This window comes from Syngnathus floridae, chromosome 1 (assembly GCF_059516105.1).
Source record: "Syngnathus floridae isolate MCC-2025c chromosome 1, RoL_Sflo_1.0, whole genome shotgun sequence".
Taxonomy (NCBI): Eukaryota; Metazoa; Chordata; class Actinopteri; order Syngnathiformes; family Syngnathidae; genus Syngnathus; species Syngnathus floridae.
The window spans coordinates 23,899,821-23,918,892 of NC_142413.1; the positions used below are offsets into that span (position 1 = coordinate 23,899,821).

The window sequence follows — 19,072 nt, forward strand, 5'->3', positions numbered from 1 at the left end:
TTATTGAATTTAATTAGGATAAGTAATAGAGATCGAGGTTGTAGGAACAATCTGAGGTTATGGAGGCTCCCCTGACACGCGGGTCCCACAGTCGCCCCCCCCCAGATAGACATATATGACAATTTGCGATGAATCTGATGGGCGAGTTTATGGAAAATTGAATTGGAGATTTTACAATAGGTCATGTTGACAAGTATGTCCAAATGTGAAGAGTTACTATTAGGAGTCAATGTTTGCCTGCACACTAACATACTAACTTTGCTTAGTGTGGGAGGAGAGCTGAGTGATAGAGACGGATGTGTGTGTCTGCGAGTGTGTGGATGGGTGCGTGCGCATGTGATCATCTATGAGTGTGTGTGCGCAGTATGATTGGCCAGAGAGGTCTGAAGTTGGGGTGATGTGTTTGCAATTGAGGATAAAATTCCTCTCACCTAAAGGGGTGGTACAGACTGGAGGGTCTGGAACTGGTAAGTGATGAGTTCTGACCGGAACCATGGCTCAATGATCAATCAGGGGCACCATCGACAACAAAACGGTGTGATGGAGAAGGCCCATTTCAGTGATATGGTCAGACAAGACAGAACTAGTATCGAACAGCAAGACTTTGGACGATTTGACGTGTGACGACTTTGAGCTCACCCGACGGGGTGACGGACTAGGTGGACAGTGACCAATTGTTTGACGCTTGAACGTGTTTGCGACAATAGCACGCTCTGCTTTGTTTTTCTGTGTGACTTGATTTTTTTGCAGCATCAGCCACCAGCCAAGGAGCGGATTGCGCGTTGCTTGCGTAACTTGTTTTCCTTCTTGCAGGTTGTCGATTGCATTCGTGGAAAGTTTGTGTTGGATTTACAAGAATATGTTAACCCTTGCCCTTTTGGTTTTTATGATGAACCTGTTGATGACGTGGTTTTCAGGACATGATCCGCGGGCGCCAGGATTCATTTTATGACAGTTTTTATTTTGATACTTGATGTCTGTTTTTGTGTGTACAAATGTCCGCTGTCAGCCGGGCTATAAGCTCACTGACAGGAGTGCGATGATTTTTGTTTGTGTTGCCGAGTGTGTGTGGTGGACAGTCAAGTTTCAAGGACTTGGGGTGATGGTCCCGGGGCCCAGATGGTAACTAGAGGTTCCGCGGGCCTGGCTACAATGAGTGTGGTGATGAGAGGGGACGCTTTGCAGGTTCCTTTTGATACGTAATGACACATTGGGTGAATGTGTCAAAGGGGGGGAGTGGTAAAATAGAAATGGGTGAGTAGGTTTCAATTTGTAATTGTGATATACAAAGTTTTTTTCCAAATTCACTTGCTTTCAAGCTTTAACAGGACATGCCAGAATTCACCCAGCAGTGATGGAAGGAGCAGAGGAAGACCAGTGACATCTGGTTGTGGTGTAGTGATGACAAATTATAGGATCGCTTGCCGAAGAATGCATCAGGTATCTGTGCCCTCGTGTCTTTGATAATGCCTATGGTGGTTGTCCCCATTGAAATACAGAATCTCAATTGGAACCTGGAGTCCCCACTGGCGGGGCTCCTGAAGCGAGCCAAAAGAGACATTTTGCCCCCGTGGTTGAGCGACGACGATCCAACATATATTGACACTATAGGAGTGCCCCGGGGTGTGCCAGATAAGTATAAACTCGTTAATCAAGTGTTCTCGGGATTCGAAAGCATCTTCCTATGGATCACCCCCAATAAAAATGTAGACCGTATTAATTACTTTCATTACAATGTCCAACGACTGGGTAATTATACAGCTGAATCATTTGCCGCAGTTCATGAACAATTGGCTGCAACATTGTTAATGGCGTTCCAAAATAGAATTGCGTTGGACAGGCTATTGACTAAGGAACATGGTGTGTGTGGAATGTTTGGTGATGCATGTTGTACTTTCATCCCAAACAACACGGCACCAGGAGGCCGACTGACCAAGGCGTTGGAAGGACTAAGGACACTGAACAAAAAGATGAAAGATCATTCAGGTGTACACACCGATATTTGGTCTGATTGGATTAAAACGTTCGGAAGCTAGAAAAGCCTCATCATGTCTGTGCTTGTTGCTGTGGCTATTTTTACTACAGTTATGATTTTATGCAGTTGTTGTATTCCATGTATTAGGTCACTCACTGTCCGGTTGATCGAGAAAACCGTTGGCCCGTTGCCACCGATGGGCCAATTTACCCTGGTGACTCAACATGAGCAGCGGGGGGAAGGAAGGACCGACAGCGCGCTGGTAGCTGTTTGCTAGGGTAACGGGTGATGACCTCATAAATGAGGTCATGAGAGGGAATAAAGGGAAATGTGCTTTCGGGAGTTTGCAAACATATTTTTTAAGGTTGTGTTAAACTTATAATCATATTAATATCTAGTATTGCAGTGCTCGTGTGGATTGGTGGGGGGCGAAGAATGTGCAGGCAAACTGCATGAACTTGTTTTCTTCGAAGTGTTGTGGAATAGGCCCGGATAGGGAGTACCGGACGAGAACACCTCGAGGTTGGTGAGGAACGAGAACAACAGCACGTCTATGTTGCCGGACTTCGCGGGGAAAACCCAACCGCATGACCTCAGCAACACCTGGACGGGGAGGAGATGGCCATCGACCAATCATCCCACAATATTTTGAAGAATGTATCGTCTTTTGGTGGTCACAAAAACGTACGAGTTTTAGTGTGAGGGACCCGGGACCCAGGCCTGTATTAGTGCGCTTTGTCAGGAATTAACAATTGGTAAATTTGGTCTGATTGATCTACTGGTCTTCTCTTTGACAGAACGAACTCGCAAAATTGTTAGGTGTGCCAGTGTGTGGATTAGGACATAGCAATTTATGTGTTAAGTGTTGATCGCAATTTGGAGTCAGATCAATAACTAAAATCCGTAACCTAACAACACACACACACACACACACACACACACGCACGCACGCACGCACGCACGCACGCACACACACAAAGAAGGCAGCAAAGACGACATGGCATTTGTCCGGCAGGCTGGTCAACTTCTGCGAGGGTGACGGCAAAGGCAATGCAACTGGCAACACGGTGCTGCACCTGCATTTCAAATTTGCGACACAAGACTTCATCATCAGCACCAGACGCCTGTGGAACTCCAAGAAGACTGGGACGCTTTCCTTAGCACACCCATTCGGACCAGGACGTGCTTTTGAGGTGATCGCTACGTCGTGGTTCAGTCGTCACCTAAATGAAAGTGGACATGGGCATTTGGAAGCTTTTCCCTTTTCTGCACCGAGCGTCTATGATGCAAAGGCTTTGTGTCCCTCAAACTTAAAATAGCTTTTGAAAACGCTTGAAGTGGTAACAAGTCGTAGATATGCAGTTTTGGGCGACGATTGAGCACAGTAGTCGGGAGTTGCGGGCTTTACCCGAGTTGGTGCGCTTACTGAGCCTGCTGCCGCCTTGTCGCCGTGCAGATTGGCATCAAGTGTGGCTGGGGCGCTTTCCAATTGACCTTCAACAACGAGCACCAGGAGGACTTTGCATATCCAATTCAAAACCTGCAGAATATCAACTGGCTGGAGGTGTGGCAAGTGACGCAGATCGACGTCCAGCTGAAGTGATGAAGTGGCTTCCTGTCTGGGCGTTGTCGACAGCAATCAGCTACCTCCATCCTTTTTTATTTCAGCGCTCGGTTGCCGCCACCGGTAAGACATTTTCACAGCCTTGTTATGCTTGTGTGGAAAATCAAATGCTGCTAATGATAAGTTTAAACACACATTCTTATGATTTCTTGAGTTTTTTTTAAAGAGATCATGTAAACATCCCCCCTTTAAACTGACAATGTAAACTTGTTTGAACCAGAATAAAGGCAATGAAATTTGCAATTGGTTTGTATGTCAATTCCATATACTACTGAATATTGCGTGTGTGCGTGCGCGAGGCTAAAGAAGCGGTCCACTGTTCAATGTCACTGATGTGGAATTCAATTACTTTTGGTGAATATTTTTTCTCAGCCCCTCTCATTTGTTCTCATCGGGAAAAATAATTCAAAATAGGGTCAAGCTTGGGACCTGTCGAACGAGTTTTCCAGACTCTTGATTTAGACGGCTTTGGTATTTGTGCAATTTTGGCACCCTCTTGTGGATAGTTTATTAATGCAATGGCGATCTCAAGAAGCACCTTTAGGTCGAGTTTAATTTCACTTTAAATTTTAAAGTTTCCTGTTTTCAGGAATTTTTTGGTGTGTTGTCTGGGGGCAATCCTCGTCTCTTACAGTGAATGTTTATAACAATCTACGTATTTTACGCATGCTCGCATTTTAAATTGTTTTAAACCTTATCTGCGAATGACCTGGCACCACTGTGGAACCAAAGTTTACCATCAGGCCGTGGACCAGTAGGAGCGCGAGGGAATCCGTGACCATCAGCCAATAGGAGCTCTCGCAGGATTTGGGCTCCATGCGCCATTTTAGCGCGTCCACGGCCATCCGGTAAGATGGTCTCCGCGCTTTGTCTCCACTGACTGGAGTTGTTACGCTTATTTGTGGACTTGTGTCGCTTTCGTATCGCCAAACATCGCCACCTGAGGGCCATCTGAACTGCCTGCACCGAGAACAAAGCCCGTCTTCGTGTATCAAGAAATGGCGACCGCAATCAGCAGGTAAAAGGCTCGTTTTCGTGTGTTTACACAAGTGTGTTGTGCATTGATTAGACTGGAGCGGGCTACCTTTTTGCTAGCGGGACGCCGAACCATTTAGTGCTTGTTGGTGTTTAGCACGCTAAGCTAACTAGCCGCTACCGACCGGCAATGTTCAACTTAGTACAAATGCAAGTTCTGATTTTCTCGCGCATGTCTCTGAATGGTGGCCAGTTTCGGGACATTAATTTAAGACGAGTTCGGTAAACGAACGTAGTCTGTTACGCGTCAAAAAATGGCTAAATGTTGTAGCAGCTAGGGAACTTGAAGTGCCACCCAGCCTTTTGCGCTCCATTTCTTGCCGTGATATTGTCCGTGGGATGCAAGGCCCCGAGCATTGCATTTTTCGGTGCATGCCCATGCATTGGGGCTGGCATGCATAACTGAGAGGGGGTGGGGGTTGCTAGGTTGCCAGGGCAACATGGTGATGGAGGGTATAAAGAAGAGGCTCACCTCGCACGGCGGCTGCCGAAGCTGCGAGCTTGTCTAACAAAGTTCTGGTGTGTTTTCAAAACACGTACGTTCAGTCAGATCGACATCGCAATGTAGGACAAGGCGATTTTTGTATTGTAAAGGCAGCTTATTGTTTAAGAAAAAAAAAGCGTTTCATTGCGTCGGAGCAGGGCGCCCGACAGCCGCCACATGGTGGCATTTTGCTATTAAAAATTGACAGTGCAAGACGATTTTTAAATGAAAATTTCAATGAAAATTGTCTTGCACTGCAACACAGAAAGTATTAAAAAATAAAAAAATAAAGACAGCAAATTGACTGGTCGCAGAGACACGAGTAGATGAAAAACGTCTTTTGGGCCAGTCAATTTGCTGTGTTTATTTGAATTTAGTTTTGAATATATTTTTGTGTGTGTTGCTGACAATCCTCTGCTCCATACTTCAGCCCATCTTTCAGAAATATATTGATTTAGCAAGTAAGCAATTCATAGTGTGCACCTCTAAAATTTCTGGTTAGGGGCCACTGTTTTCTTGGAAAAAAATAGTCTGGAATAGGTTTTATTTGTCTTATGTATGTACATTTTTTCATTTCTAATTTCTTTATATCGTGTCAAATAGGGCTGAATAATTTCAGGAAAAGATTGAATTGCAAATTTTCTGTTAAATATTGTGATTTCCATTTACGCCAAGTATGGAAAATTAGATCACAGCATTAATCACTAAAGAGGCTGTGACAATGAAGCAGTTCTTTTCCTAAGGTTTTTAAACTGATTTGGTAAAGCAAGAAATGCGCCTTATAATAAATATGTAATTATGTGGTACAGTGAAAAAAGGAAGCAGATGTTTTAAATTTTACACAAAGACAAGAGGATCCAAAATATATCCTAAAATTCAGATCATGGTATAAATTGAATTCCACCACACAGTAACTGTACCTATCGTGACATAAAGTTAATTGTATAAATTATGATGGAAGTTAAAAGTTGTTTCAATGCAAAAAGTAAAATGTTTCCTATTAAAACTCTCTCTGCTTATTTCATCCAAATTCTCTGCCATCAACTCATTCATTCCAGATAGAAATAATTCCGGAGTGTCTGGAAAACAGACCAAATCGATCTCAGTCGAAATCTTACTTGTCAAAGTCTTGTTATTATTTAATGTCTGTTGAGATGCAAAAAAAATAAATAATCAATCACCAACATAAAAGATGATCTGTTCCTCCAGGTAAAATGAGTCAGCCTATTCCTGAATCCAGTCTAGACCAAATGGCTGAAAACACAGAGGAGGTTGGTCGTCTTCCATTGTGCTCGTTTGCTTGTCCACTAGAGTTTGTCTGCTTCTTCATTGCAAGGATGCCATGTTGTCCAGTTGACTCTTACCTTTTTTTCTTTATCTCTTATGCTTCCAGCCTTGTAGTTCCGCGGAAACAACACACTCCTCTTCCCGTAACAAGAGGTGGGCAGCACTTAAACATTTTTTTTATACCTTCCAATCGCGCTGTTGTTCTCAAAGTGTTTTCACGCACTTAATATTTTGCGTTCCTACATTATAGGAAGCCCAATACTGTAGATAAGGTTGCTGTACAGAGTGACTCTGGCAAATCTGACGACAGTGAAAATGAAGCAGCCACTTCTGACAGTAATACAGGCAGCACATCCAAAGGTATAAACATGTCCCCCCCCCCAATTAAGATGAAGCTCATCTTATTCTCTTTGTCCTCCAAGGCACCTTAGTGTTGCGCCCTTCAGGGAGTGAAAATAAAGGCACTTTGAAGTTCAGAGTGGATTACAAACAGAAAGCTCCAGGTAACTCATTATATTGCATTGAAGTGTGTTTTTCTGTGGAGCTGCACAGTCCAAGCATAAACTGGAACCTTTTTATTTTATAATTTTACTATTGGAAGTTAATATGTAGGTGGGTGAGGACATGGGGAGCGTGTTTAGACAGACAAGGAGAAACACGAAATGCACTGGTGCAGATCGATGATTTGTTTTTTTTAATGCTTCTAAGAAAAAGCGAGTCACACTGTTTTGTCCACAGATGACACACTTCAAAGGAAGATAAACTGCACAGCCTGTGGAAAGCAAGTTAACCAATTTCAACGAAACTCTGTGTACCAGCACCCTGCTCTTAAAGTGCTTATTTGCAAGGTACATTAATGTTTTTCCAAATAGTTGCATACATTTCACTTGTATACACAAGACTCTAATGTGATAGTCTTGCCTATTATTTTTCTTTTCCTCTAGTCATGTTACAATTATTACAAGAGTGATGACATCAGTAAAGACTCAGATGGAATGGACGAGCAGTGCAGGTGAGATGGATCTATGTAGCGAAACCTTTTGGTGTACTGTACTGTAGTCGTAGTTCCAGTCAGAGAGTATATTAACCATTATCCAATCCTCGACTTGTCAGGTGGTGTGCTGAAGGCGGAAAACTAATTTGCTGTGATTACTGCAACAATGCTTTCTGCAAGAAGTGCATCCTTCGCAACCTGAGCAGAAGAGAGTTATCAGCCATCACTGATGAGAACTCCAAATGGCACTGCTATGTGTGCAAGCCTGAACCCCTCCAGGATCTGATCTCCAAGTGTAACGGCATCTTGGCAAAAATCGACAATGATAAAACCAAGCAGCGCAAATCCAGTAAAGGCGAGGGACGCAAGAGCAAGACGTGTAATAGCAGTGAAGTCAAAGGGCAAAAAGTGGTTGTCAACGGGAAGGAACACGCCGACGGCTCAGGGACAATATCATTCTCTAACAAAAAACTGCAGATACCCAAAGAACTCTTAAAGAAAACAAAAAAGCTGGTTGAAACCACGACCGGTTTAAACAATACATTCATCCAGTTTGGGCGGCAGGTTGCTGCCGAGCAAGACGACAAGTCTGTCCGGTACAGGCATTTGAAAGCATTCAAGGCGGTTCTTTCTGATCTGAAAAAAGCTCACGCTGCTTTGGAGGAGGCCTTGGAGCCAGTGTTCAGAAGTATGGAACTGCAGAATGGTGACAAAGGGCAACATCAAGTCAGAAAAAGCAAGGATGCAGTGCACCCTGTCGACAAGGACGACGACAAGGCAGACTCAACTGGGGAATCTGACACGGTGCAAAAGCTGCACGAAGAGCACAATAAGGAGCCAGCGGCTGCGTGCAAAACACCTCAGGTGGAGCATCCCAACCAGGACGATGCCAACCAGGTTATTGAGCCAAAGGAGGAGCTAGTCGAGACTCCATGCAACACACTGGAAAGCTCGCCGGATGAGGAACCAGAAAAGGAACTGCAAAAGGAACCAGTTAGTAAAGGCAGCAGAGCAGAAGATTTCACCGGAAATGTGGTTAAAAGAGAAGGTGGTGGTGAGCTGCTCTCTCCTGGTGAAATATCACTTGATCATGACATCATGTCTGTTCCTCCTTCAGTTCCGGACGAGCTTTTTCAGATGGTGGAAAGTCTTGCTGATCCCCACATGCTGACTCAGACCGATTCGAACTCGGCCGCAGATGCGGGTCCAAAAGAAAATGGACGCCCCCAACAGAAAGTGAAGAACCTCATCGTTAAACTGACTCCGGTGCCGACTGTGAAGACAAGTAGGTCAAAGTCCTCCAGGTCCAAAAGCCAAGAACAAGATGAGGAAAATGGTGGTTCTGATACAGGAGATGAACCAGCCAGCCCACCACCCAATCGGCACTCCAGTAGAGTAAAGACCACTCCCTTGAGGAAGCAAGCTGTTAAGAACTCTTCCGAATCAGAGGAGGAGTCCGAGAAGGAAAAGAGTGACGAGTCCACATCCTCCAAGAAATCGAGTCAGGCTAAGAAAGAAGATAAGAAGCGGAGTAATACTTCCTTGTCGGAAAAAGATGCAGGGGCCTCTGACTCAGATGAAGTACCTGACATATTGCTGGAAAAGGTGGCAGAATGCAATAGTAGTGATGAGGAGAAAGAAATGACCAGTTCCAGAAAATGTCTGTTCAAAGAGAAACCCTCAGCAGATACAGACCAAACATCCAAACGCAAGAGGAAGTCAGAAGGCTCAGAGTCAGACATGGAAAATAAAGGCAAGAAGGCATCAAAGAAGAAAAAACATGTCTCAGACTCTACCGACTCGGAGCATGACAAAGTGAGAACGGCAAAGAGGCGATCGAGCCGCGTGACGAAACAAAATAAATCAAAGGAGCAAGACAAACCCGAGAAGAAGGCCACACCTGTGAAAAGATCGTACGAGAAGAAGCGCAAAGGAAGGAGCTCCACAGCCGTTTCCAAGTTGGAGTCGTCCTCCAGCGAGGATGAGGAAGAGCACCAGGCTGACGACGACTTTGGAGACGACAGTGACCAGCCGACGTTCAACTCTGCGATGGAAGACGACGGTAAATGTGCTTCACAGCATTTGAAGCAAATTCACAAACTAATGACTTGCTTGTTCTTGACTGCATGGCACTTTATTGTCAAGGTGATGAAATGCCTGTCAAACAAGAAGCCCCTCAAATTGGTGACGACGACGACAACGACGATGATGATCCAGAGAACAGGTATCGTGCACACGACACTTGATGACACAATAAAGGACAGCAGTGAGTTAATTTGTTATAACCTTTTAGGCTTTTAAATTAACTCTGCAAGACTAAAAATATTTGTCACAATGCATAGTTAAAAAAATAGATAAATATTCCACAATAATTGAAGTCTGATATACTTTTTCACTTTCACGGAGCAAGTTGGATGTTTTTTGTACTCCATGTCAACTCAAACCATGCTGTTACTCCAGTTTGTGGGTACTCCACGACAAGCCCAAGTTTGCCGGAGTGGTGCATTGACTGGACTTGTTAACCGCATTAGCATGCTAGCTGATCATCCGCACCTATTTGTACTCTTAATGTGTCATTAATCTTCCATTAATGTGTGCTCATTAGTCACACGATCATTAATATCATGAGAGGGATTGATCCTGTCCTCACCAACCTTTTTGAAGTTGATTATTTTCCTTGTCTTTAAGAATCGCAAAGAAAATGCTTCTCGCCCAGATTAAGTCAAATTTTTCCTCTGGGGCTGAGAGCTCCTCAGAAAATGAAGATGAAGACGTGAACAAGAAGCCCTCCAAAAAAGTTAAAGAAGAGGAAGACGACGACCAAGAACAGCAAGGTAAAGGGACTTTATTGACGTTCTTCTGTTTTTAAAATGTATTATTTTTTTAATCTGTTACGGATCGTGTTCTTGTTCCTCAATTGAAGATTCAGAAGACTCCAGTTCTGATGTAGAGGTGAAGAAGAGTGGTCGACGGCACAAGTTGCTTCGTCAAAAGCTCTCGCTGAGTGAGGCAGAGTCAGATGACGACAAAGATGACAAAGCAGAAAAGAGCAGGAAGTCGGTCAAGAAGAAGAGAGAAAATAAAAAAGGTTCATACTCGAGTTACTCAGCAATGATTTATAAGCTATTTGCTTTTCACGAGAACAGTGAGCAACTTCTTTGTATCTTCTGTCTGACAGTGGACAGCGACGATTCGGCGGATTCTGACTTCAAGAAGTCAGCATCCAGTGGGGAGTCGGTGATGAGCGAAGCACTTAGTGAATCGGACAATGGCGAGAAGCGTCGAAAGACAAGGTGAAAAATCCAAGCACTCACGACCAATCTATCACTGCTATTGATTCTAGATTGACTCTGCTAGCTTTTGGCCTTGCTGAGAAACTAATCCTGTTGTGCATCCGTAGAGCTTCGAAGAAAAAGGATGATGAGAAGCAGAAAGCTCAGAAGAAGAAGAGACGTAGAATCAAAGTACAGGATTCCTCCAGCAATGAGAAGGTGAAATGCAAATATGCAACCGAAATGAGCACACAATTGGACAGTTTTAATTTGTTGCGTAACGATTAATCGAATATCAAAACTGTTATCAATTAATCTATTGGTGCGCCTCTTCAGTTTTTATTCACACTTTTTTTTTTTTATATATACAAGATTTAAGCAACTACAACCCACTTGTCACTGTCGCCACAAAGTTGTACATATGCATTACTTTTTTTTTCCAACTTAAAAAAAAAATCATCAGGACTTTCACCACAGATTTATTGGTGAACTTTAAACATAATAGATACTGTTCTTCATTCCTGGATAGATTAAAAAAAAAAAAGGAATACACTCATTGACCAACATCCAAATGTACTAATTCTCGTTCTGAGGGAAAAAAAAGTGCAAGAACATTTGCCATTGACTTGCTTAACTTAAGCAAGTACGGTCATGCATGAGATAAGAATACCTACTTATGATTGGCACACATTAATCGAGGATCTTGCAGGCTACTGATCAAAGGTAGCCGTTTTCCCCCCGAAGGGACTGAAGATTTGAGAGCTTAACTTAATGTCCATTTCCACAGAGTGGAGATGAAGACGACGATGACCCAGATGGAGAAGATCGCAAAGGGCGCAAAAAAATCCGCAAAATCCTCAAGGATGACAAGCTGCGAACGGAGACGCGGGATGCTCTGAAAGAAGAAGAAGATAGGCGGAAACGTATAGCGGAAAGAGAAGAGCTGAGGAAGAAACTCCGAGAGGTAAAAGTGAAGTTTTGACTTTTGTCACTTTCATTTCATGGCTTGAATTTCAGCACGTTATGACTTAAAAATACAGTCCAGTTGATTTTGTTGTTAGAAGAGGATTAAATGGTGTATAATTTCATTTTGTTTAGTTCATATTCCCATTTTTCCCCAAATATCAATTTATTTTAATGGAAATACACCATGTATTATTTTCTGGTTTTGTCCATACCAGATAACAAAAGTTTTAGTGTGGATGCACTTGAAATGAATTTTCTTTCAAACAATGTTACATAGTAACATTTTTGTGTTCAGACGATTGTGCTGGAAGAGTCTTCCGAGGTGACATGTCCCATAACCACCAAGCTGGTTCTGGATGAGAATGAAGAGACCAAGGAGCCAATCGTGCAGGTGCACAGAAACCTCGTCACCAAGTTGAAACCTCACCAAGTTGACGGTAAGGACAAGATGAAGGATGCGGGGGATGGATGGGCATGATAAATGCAATTGCTGTGGATTTTATATGTAATTATTTGCACCGTGACTCGCTTAATAATGGGGAACAACGTAGGCAAGCATGGGAAAAACAAAAGCTAAATGTCCATTTATTTATATCAAATTTAGCCCTTGAACACAAATTAAGTAATGATTCAAATAAATGCTTTTCACATGAAAATTAGATTAAAAAAAAAACTAAATGTTTTAAAACAAGTTGTCAAAGATTAAGCGAAATGCATTTTTTAACATAAAAGTTATGGGAATTATTTTAATTTTTAAATACAGCAGAATTATAAAAATAGTTCTATGAAATTAATGTAAATAAACGAGTTTCTTAAAACCTACCCTGGCAAAGACTATCGTCACAGGGTATTGCCCCCACCCCCAAAAGAAAGTTTCTATTTGAGAAGCTCATTCATATTTTTTATGTTTCCAGGGGTGCAGTTCATGTGGGATTGTTGCTGCGAGTCTGTGAAGAAGATTGAGAAGTCACCTGGCTCTGGTTGCATCCTTGCCCATTGTATGGGCCTAGGAAAAACACTTCAGGTAGGTAGAAAGAAAAGATATGACCAAGTGCTTAGGAGTGCATGAGCCTGTACATCCCGGGTTACACTGCTCCAGTGTGGCATGAGTTGTGTTGATGGGTTAAATGCAAAATCAATAGAAAATGTGATTGATCCGAATCATCGTTTTGTGCTCTGTTTAACTCGATTGTTCGTTACTGTCTTACACAAATGACTTGTCGACCTAACTTGTTAACTGCAGCATTCCCTTCTCCCCTGTAGGTGGTGGCATTTCTTCATACTTTGCTTCTTTGTGAGAAGCTCAACTTCTCAACTGCACTGGTGGTTTGTCCCCTCAACACTGTTCTTAATTGGGTCAACGAGTTTGAGAAATGGCAACATGGGATGAAAGATGATGAGTGTTTAGAGGTAATAAACTGCTTTGGCAACTGTTTGTCACCAAACCTTACTTAGGGAGGATTAACCGGTGCTCCGTTGTGTGTTTTACAGGTCACGGAGCTGGCCACAGTCAAGAGGCCGCAGGAGCGATCGTTCGCTCTCCAGCAGTGGCACGATTTAGGGGGTATCATGATCATTGGCTATGAGATGTACCGAAACCTGACACGGGGAAAGAATACCAAGAGTAAGAAACTGAAAGAGACATTCCTGAAGACTCTGGTAGACCCAGGTATGGTCATGTAATATTTATCATTTGCAGTACAAGTGTGAGTGCTTTAATGGAAATGAAAATACAAAAACATAAATGTAATCAAACAGGAAATTGTCTCAAAGGTTACTTGCATCTCTAGGTCATAAAACTGTGCTATCTGTGTCATTGGAATGAAATCCAGATCGCATTTACAACATGCTCAACGTTCCCTTCAGGTCCCGACTTGGTGATATGTGACGAAGGTCACATCTTGAAGAATGAGTCTTCAGCTGTGTCCAAAGCCATGAACTCCATTAGGACAAGGAGGAGGGTTGTGCTGACTGGGACGCCTCTTCAAAATAACCTCATTGAATGTAAGCTTGCCGAAACTTGTTGAAACTTGTTACATCTGGAAACAACAATCTTGTGACTCCCGTGTCCCCCTGTCAGACCACTGCATGGTGAACTTCATTAAAGAGAACTTGCTTGGATCCGTTAAAGAGTTCCGCAATCGTTTCATCAACCCCATCCAGAACGGGCAGTGTGCCGATTCCACGATGCAAGATGTCCGTATCATGAAGAAGAGGGCTCACATCTTGTATGAGATGTTGGCTGGTTGTGTTCAGGTAACATGCACACTCTGATTGTTGTCTGTCCGCACATGGTCGGTGCCGAAATGATCTTTTTGTTTTCGCAGAGGAAAGATTACACAGCACTCACAAAGTTCCTGCCTCCCAAGCACGAGTATGTGTTGTCTATCAGAGTTACTCCACTCCAGTGTAAACTCTACAGATACTACCTGGAGCACTTTACTGGTGAGATCCAAGCTGCATTGAAACTTTCTTTCTTGTATCCAACTATTTTGATGTATCAAAAATTGTGCACCCAAAATCAAAACAATGAAATGGAAAGTTGGTACTTACGAAGGACTCGTGGGGTCAGGGGGGTTGTTGCAAGGTGCTGTGGTTCATTAGCAGCACTATTGTCCACGGGGTACAGTACAGTGCTGATGCTGTGGCACTGACCTCCATGTAGTGTCTTTGTTCCACCACCAGGCAAAATAGTTGATATTGGTGCTGACAATTATGCCCTCTGTTGTTGTACCATGTTTTTGACAAAGGTATGCAAGTTTCAGGCATAAATTAGACCCCTCTACATGTTTTGTGCACACCATTTTCTGTTAGAGTTAGACGAACCTTCAGGCTGACTTGTAGAGTTTGGGCACCTCACCCTCTCCCTCATATTGCAGGTGTGGGAAATGCAATGGAGGGAGGCCGAGGCCGCGCAGGAACCAAACTCTTTCAGGATTTCCAGATGCTCAGCAGAATCTGGACCCATCCCTGGTGCCTTCAGTTGGATTACATCAGTAAAGAAAATAGGGTAGGTAGTAGGTAGTATTTTTCCAATATATTGGAAAAATAGAGATATTATGATATTGGCACATGCAAAATGTATATATAGATATGCAATATAGTATTGTGTGCTTTTATGCATCTGAATTAGTTAGCTAAGAATGCATTAAGATGTCTTATTTTGGATCATGAAAAAATAAAATTATTTCATTAGATAATAAAGATGTCATTTATTTGGGTACATATTAAATATCTCAATATCGATATTGCTTCTCTCAACAAGCATTTCACATATTGCATGTTTTTCCCAGTATCGTACAACGAAACCTTGCTATGTGATTTACTGGAAGTGAACGAGTGATTATCATCCATTTTTCAAAAGCAACTACGATGTGCATTAATTCCGCTTCACTCGTCTACCACTGCAAGTTTGAACGTACTTTTCTCTCTTTCAGGGTTTCTTTGACGAAGACAGTATGGAGGAATTCATTGCCTCAGAGTCTGAAGAGTCGTCCCTTAGTCTGAGCTCAGAGGATGAAAAGCAAAAAAAGTAAAGATTCCACTTCTCCATGTTGGATATTTATAAAAGCAGAAACACATTTGTACTCCCCCTGTTCTTCCATCTGTTACTCTCGCTGACCCTGTGTCCTCCACTGTCCCTCCTTAATAGGAAAAAGAAGAAAGGCAAGGGAAGAAAGAAGGGATCTGATGACTCCGATAGCGATGATGTGGAAGTCATCAAGGAGTGGAACACCAGTTCTCGGGGCAGGAATGGAGAGGGGCGAAACAGGGCCGAGCCTGTCGAAGAGCGTGAGTTTGGAGCCTCAAGAATAGATTTGCATGTTCTCATTGAACCTAATTGAGCTTGACAACCAATGCGGACACGATATGACGATGAACAACGAGGGGTCGCACAAACCCAGATGTGGCTTCATGGCTTGTACTGTAGGCCTGTTGATACTCTATAACAGTGTTTCCCAACCACTGTGCCGCGGCACACTGGTGTGCACGTTCAGCTGTGCCGTGGGATTGTCCAATATTAATTACGGAGCGCATTGTAAACAGGATCGCCAAACCACTGGTCAGTTCGCGCAAGGCCTGGTCAGCCACTTGCTAATCGTGCATGTGTGGAGAATCGGAGAATCTTGAGATTTCATATTGTGTCGATCTGATTGTATTGCATCGGCACATATTCAGTTTATGTGTGTGTTGCCGTGTGCTTTTGCTAACAGTGACAGACACTATGACGGTTGTGGTGCGTTTGTGGTCCAATGGAAATCAGAGCATGCAGTTCAACCAGAGAACCTGGATTGGTTATTTTTCACATACGTGAAATAAGCAGTCAAGTCGAGATTCCTCGACTGTGATAGCCACTCAGCTGCTGTCAGAACAGCAGAGCGTCTTTAAAAGTGACTTTGTTCTTATTGTTGCAATATTTATAGACCTAGTCTAAAACAGTAAACAAAATCACGTTGATTCTTTTATTTTAATCACAATCACTTTAAATAGTTTATTTCTTACACCGTCTAAAACCTTTTTAAAAAACTGTCACTTTTATTTAAAAAAAGGAATACAATTTAAAGAATATTTAGTATTTATTTCTATTAAATTATTCGACTCTCCATACATATATAGGAATAGGACTGTACGTGTTTCGTTGTAATATAACTGATTTTAATATAGGAGCTTAACAGATTTTTGTTGGCGGTGTGCCGCGAGATTTTTTCCAATGAAAAGGTGTGCCGTGATTGAAAAAAGGTTGGGAAACACTGCTCTATAAGATGAGGGCATTCATTCATTCATTCATTCATTCAGTCATTCAGTCATTCACCCACCGTGTGCAAATTGTAGATTTTTAAAGAATCTAACGTACGGTAACTCACCCAACAAGAATAATTAACTTGTGTTAATGAGCATTATTAATGTGTTGCTGTTGTGAGGGCGGAGTACAGAGTTAAGAGTATTTATTTTGTGCAAAGAACCGGAACCCTCTGGCTCGGCACCAGGGAGTCCCACTGCCGACTGGCACAAGGAGTTTGTCACAGAGGCCGATGCTGAAATCATGGAACACTCTGGAAAAATAACAATCCTCTTTGAGATCCTGCGCATGGCAGAGGAAGTGGAAGATAAAGTGTAAGTATGTCTGCACTCTGAGAATGTCTGCACACATCTCTGGAATGTGCTGTTTGTGTGTAGATGATTTGTAGTGTAATGGGATAGCGTTTTGGAAAGTGACACCAAGGAATCTTTGTACCCATCCACAGGTTGGTGTTTAGTCAGTCCCTTATATCGTTGGACCTGATTGAGGACTTCCTGGAGTTGTCTTGCAGAGCTGCAGATGAAGACAAGATCTCACCATACAAAGGTAGGCTTTACACTTCCATCCCACGTTCTTTTATTCAAGATCTCATTTGGCTCTCCTGTTAGGCTGCTAATTACTCCACTGAATGATCCTATCCTGTCTTTGCCTGTGATCAGCTTCCTACTAAAGGTTTTGCAATGCTGTACTTATGTATTCAACCTACCAAGTAACTCTTTTTAATAGTGGAAGCCAGCTACTGATTTTTATGGACCTTGATGGGCTTTGTTGTGTGTCCCAAAATTCATTCATCTTGGGTAATATTTTCCCATGCATTTCTTGAAGCAAGCCCACACGTCGCAAATGTTGTCCACGCATTTCAGCCTCAAGTGTGCAAACATAGTCGCATACATCCAAACACGGGGCCACTAGCGTAAGGTCATGTTCCTAATTAAACTGCAGCAGCTGTTTTTACTTTCATTTTGAAAATGATTAGACCTTGACTTTTTATTCCACCCAAAATGTTTGCTCAAGGGTTTGTAATTTGTAATGAAAAGATCACAGTACTCTAATTGGAAACATGCTGAAGTGCTGCTTGTGAAGGCTAGCGAGGGGGTGGCCATCTTGAAGGTTACATGCAGAGGGCCTCCATCCACCGTGACCGTCCATGTGCTCATACCCACACCAGGTCCTCTTTCACAAGAAACGGCCTAGTTGATGGCAACATGTTGTCAAAGGTTCCTCAGCAGTTTGACGATGACATTGAATAGCACGTCTCGGCACTCTTGTGTGTCTGTGAAGGTGAGGGCAAGTGGTACAGGAACATTGACTACTATCGTCTGGATGGCTCCACCAACGCCACCACCAGGAAGAAGTGGGCTGAGGAGTTTAATGATCCTGAAAACACAAGGTGAATTTATTGATTCCCATTTCTTTAATGAAACAATTCAGAGATCATTTGTACAAGTCTTTTCCGCTCTCCAAACCACACCAGGGGTCGTTTGTTCCTCATTTCCACACGAGCTGGCTCGCTTGGCATCAACTTGGTGGCGTCCAACAGAGTCATCATCTTTGATGCCTCCTGGAATCCTTCATTTGATATCCAGAGTATCTTCAGGGTGTATCGTTTCGGCCAACTCAAGACGGTCTTTGTCTACAGATTCCTGGCACAGGTGATCTTTGCAGGATTGTTTCTTTTTTTTAGGTCATTGTCTGTTTAGCAGCAAAGAGATTTTGATGCCGTTTAGGAAATGCACATCTGCATGAGTCAATTGACCTTTGTCTGTTAATAGAGGTGGTTCTGTGAACTTTGCTTACTTATAGTGCTAAATTAAAACTGCCACACTATTATTTTACTTCTTGGAAGCCTCCAAAATATATTTACCGTATTTGCCGGTGTATTGGTCCACCTTTTTGATCCAAAATCGACCGAAAAAAATCGACCTCGACTTATACACCGCGTCATAAAATTTAACTTCGTATTCATCGCTTCAAATGTGATGGTAACCAAGGCGGTTTCTCATGCATCTCATTGTGCGTTGCACTTAGAAAATTTTAACCGGGCGGCGTGCGCGAGTGCGCGGCCCGCTGGAAGTCGAATGAGGCTCCGCGATTTCATCCGCGGTGCTTATAAAGTGCCGATCCGCTCGGCGGGAGCTATTTTCGGCCACTTGGCGCGTGCGCACGGCCTCCCGGATGTGCCGGGCGGCGTGTGCGAGCTCGCCGGCCGCTGGAAGTCGAATGAGGCTCCGCGATCTCCTCCGCGGTGCTTATAAACAGCCGATCCGCTCGGCGGGAGCTATTTTCGGCCACTTGGCGTGTGCGCACAGCCTCCCGGATGTGCCGGGCAGCGTGCGTGAGCTTGCCGGCCGCTGGAAGTCGAATGAGGCTCCGCAATCTCCTCCGCGGTGCTTATAAAGTGCCGATCCGCTCGGCGGGAGCTATTTTCGGCCACTTGGCGCGTGCGCACAGCCTCCCGGATGTGCCGGGCGGCGTGCGCGAGCTCGCCGGCCGCTGGAAGTCGAATGAGGCTCCGCGATCTCCCCCGCGGTGCTTATAAACAGCCGATCCGCTCGACGGGAGCTATTTTCGGCCAATTGGCGCGTGCGCACGGCCTCCCGGATGTGCCGGGCGGCGTGCGCGAGCTCGCCGGCC

General features: G+C 43.6%; 1 protein-coding gene across 1 annotated transcript in view; it reads left to right on the forward strand.

The window, feature by feature from the left end:
* The first annotated feature begins 4,400 nt into the window (after positions 1-4,400).
* Positions 4,401-19,072, forward strand: part of atrx (ATRX chromatin remodeler) — a 29,779-nt gene continuing 15,107 nt past the window's right edge. The window contains exons 1-28 of the mRNA XM_088389631.1: positions 4,401-4,617; positions 6,328-6,389; positions 6,512-6,558; positions 6,656-6,765; positions 6,828-6,908; positions 7,144-7,253; positions 7,350-7,417; positions 7,519-9,461; positions 9,545-9,623; positions 10,088-10,233; positions 10,323-10,487; positions 10,578-10,692; positions 10,800-10,890; positions 11,459-11,635; positions 11,933-12,074; positions 12,552-12,661; positions 12,901-13,047; positions 13,129-13,306; positions 13,504-13,641; positions 13,718-13,893; positions 13,965-14,082; positions 14,517-14,647; positions 15,075-15,169; positions 15,290-15,429; positions 16,599-16,752; positions 16,884-16,984; positions 17,720-17,828; positions 17,913-18,090. Coding sequence (XP_088245757.1) covers positions 6,333-6,389; positions 6,512-6,558; positions 6,656-6,765; positions 6,828-6,908; positions 7,144-7,253; positions 7,350-7,417; positions 7,519-9,461; positions 9,545-9,623; positions 10,088-10,233; positions 10,323-10,487; positions 10,578-10,692; positions 10,800-10,890; positions 11,459-11,635; positions 11,933-12,074; positions 12,552-12,661; positions 12,901-13,047; positions 13,129-13,306; positions 13,504-13,641; positions 13,718-13,893; positions 13,965-14,082; positions 14,517-14,647; positions 15,075-15,169; positions 15,290-15,429; positions 16,599-16,752; positions 16,884-16,984; positions 17,720-17,828; positions 17,913-18,090 — 5,106 coding nt within the window. The 5' untranslated portion in view covers positions 4,401-4,617; positions 6,328-6,332. The remainder of the gene's footprint in view (positions 4,618-6,327; positions 6,390-6,511; positions 6,559-6,655; positions 6,766-6,827; positions 6,909-7,143; positions 7,254-7,349; positions 7,418-7,518; positions 9,462-9,544; positions 9,624-10,087; positions 10,234-10,322; positions 10,488-10,577; positions 10,693-10,799; positions 10,891-11,458; positions 11,636-11,932; positions 12,075-12,551; positions 12,662-12,900; positions 13,048-13,128; positions 13,307-13,503; positions 13,642-13,717; positions 13,894-13,964; positions 14,083-14,516; positions 14,648-15,074; positions 15,170-15,289; positions 15,430-16,598; positions 16,753-16,883; positions 16,985-17,719; positions 17,829-17,912; positions 18,091-19,072) is intronic.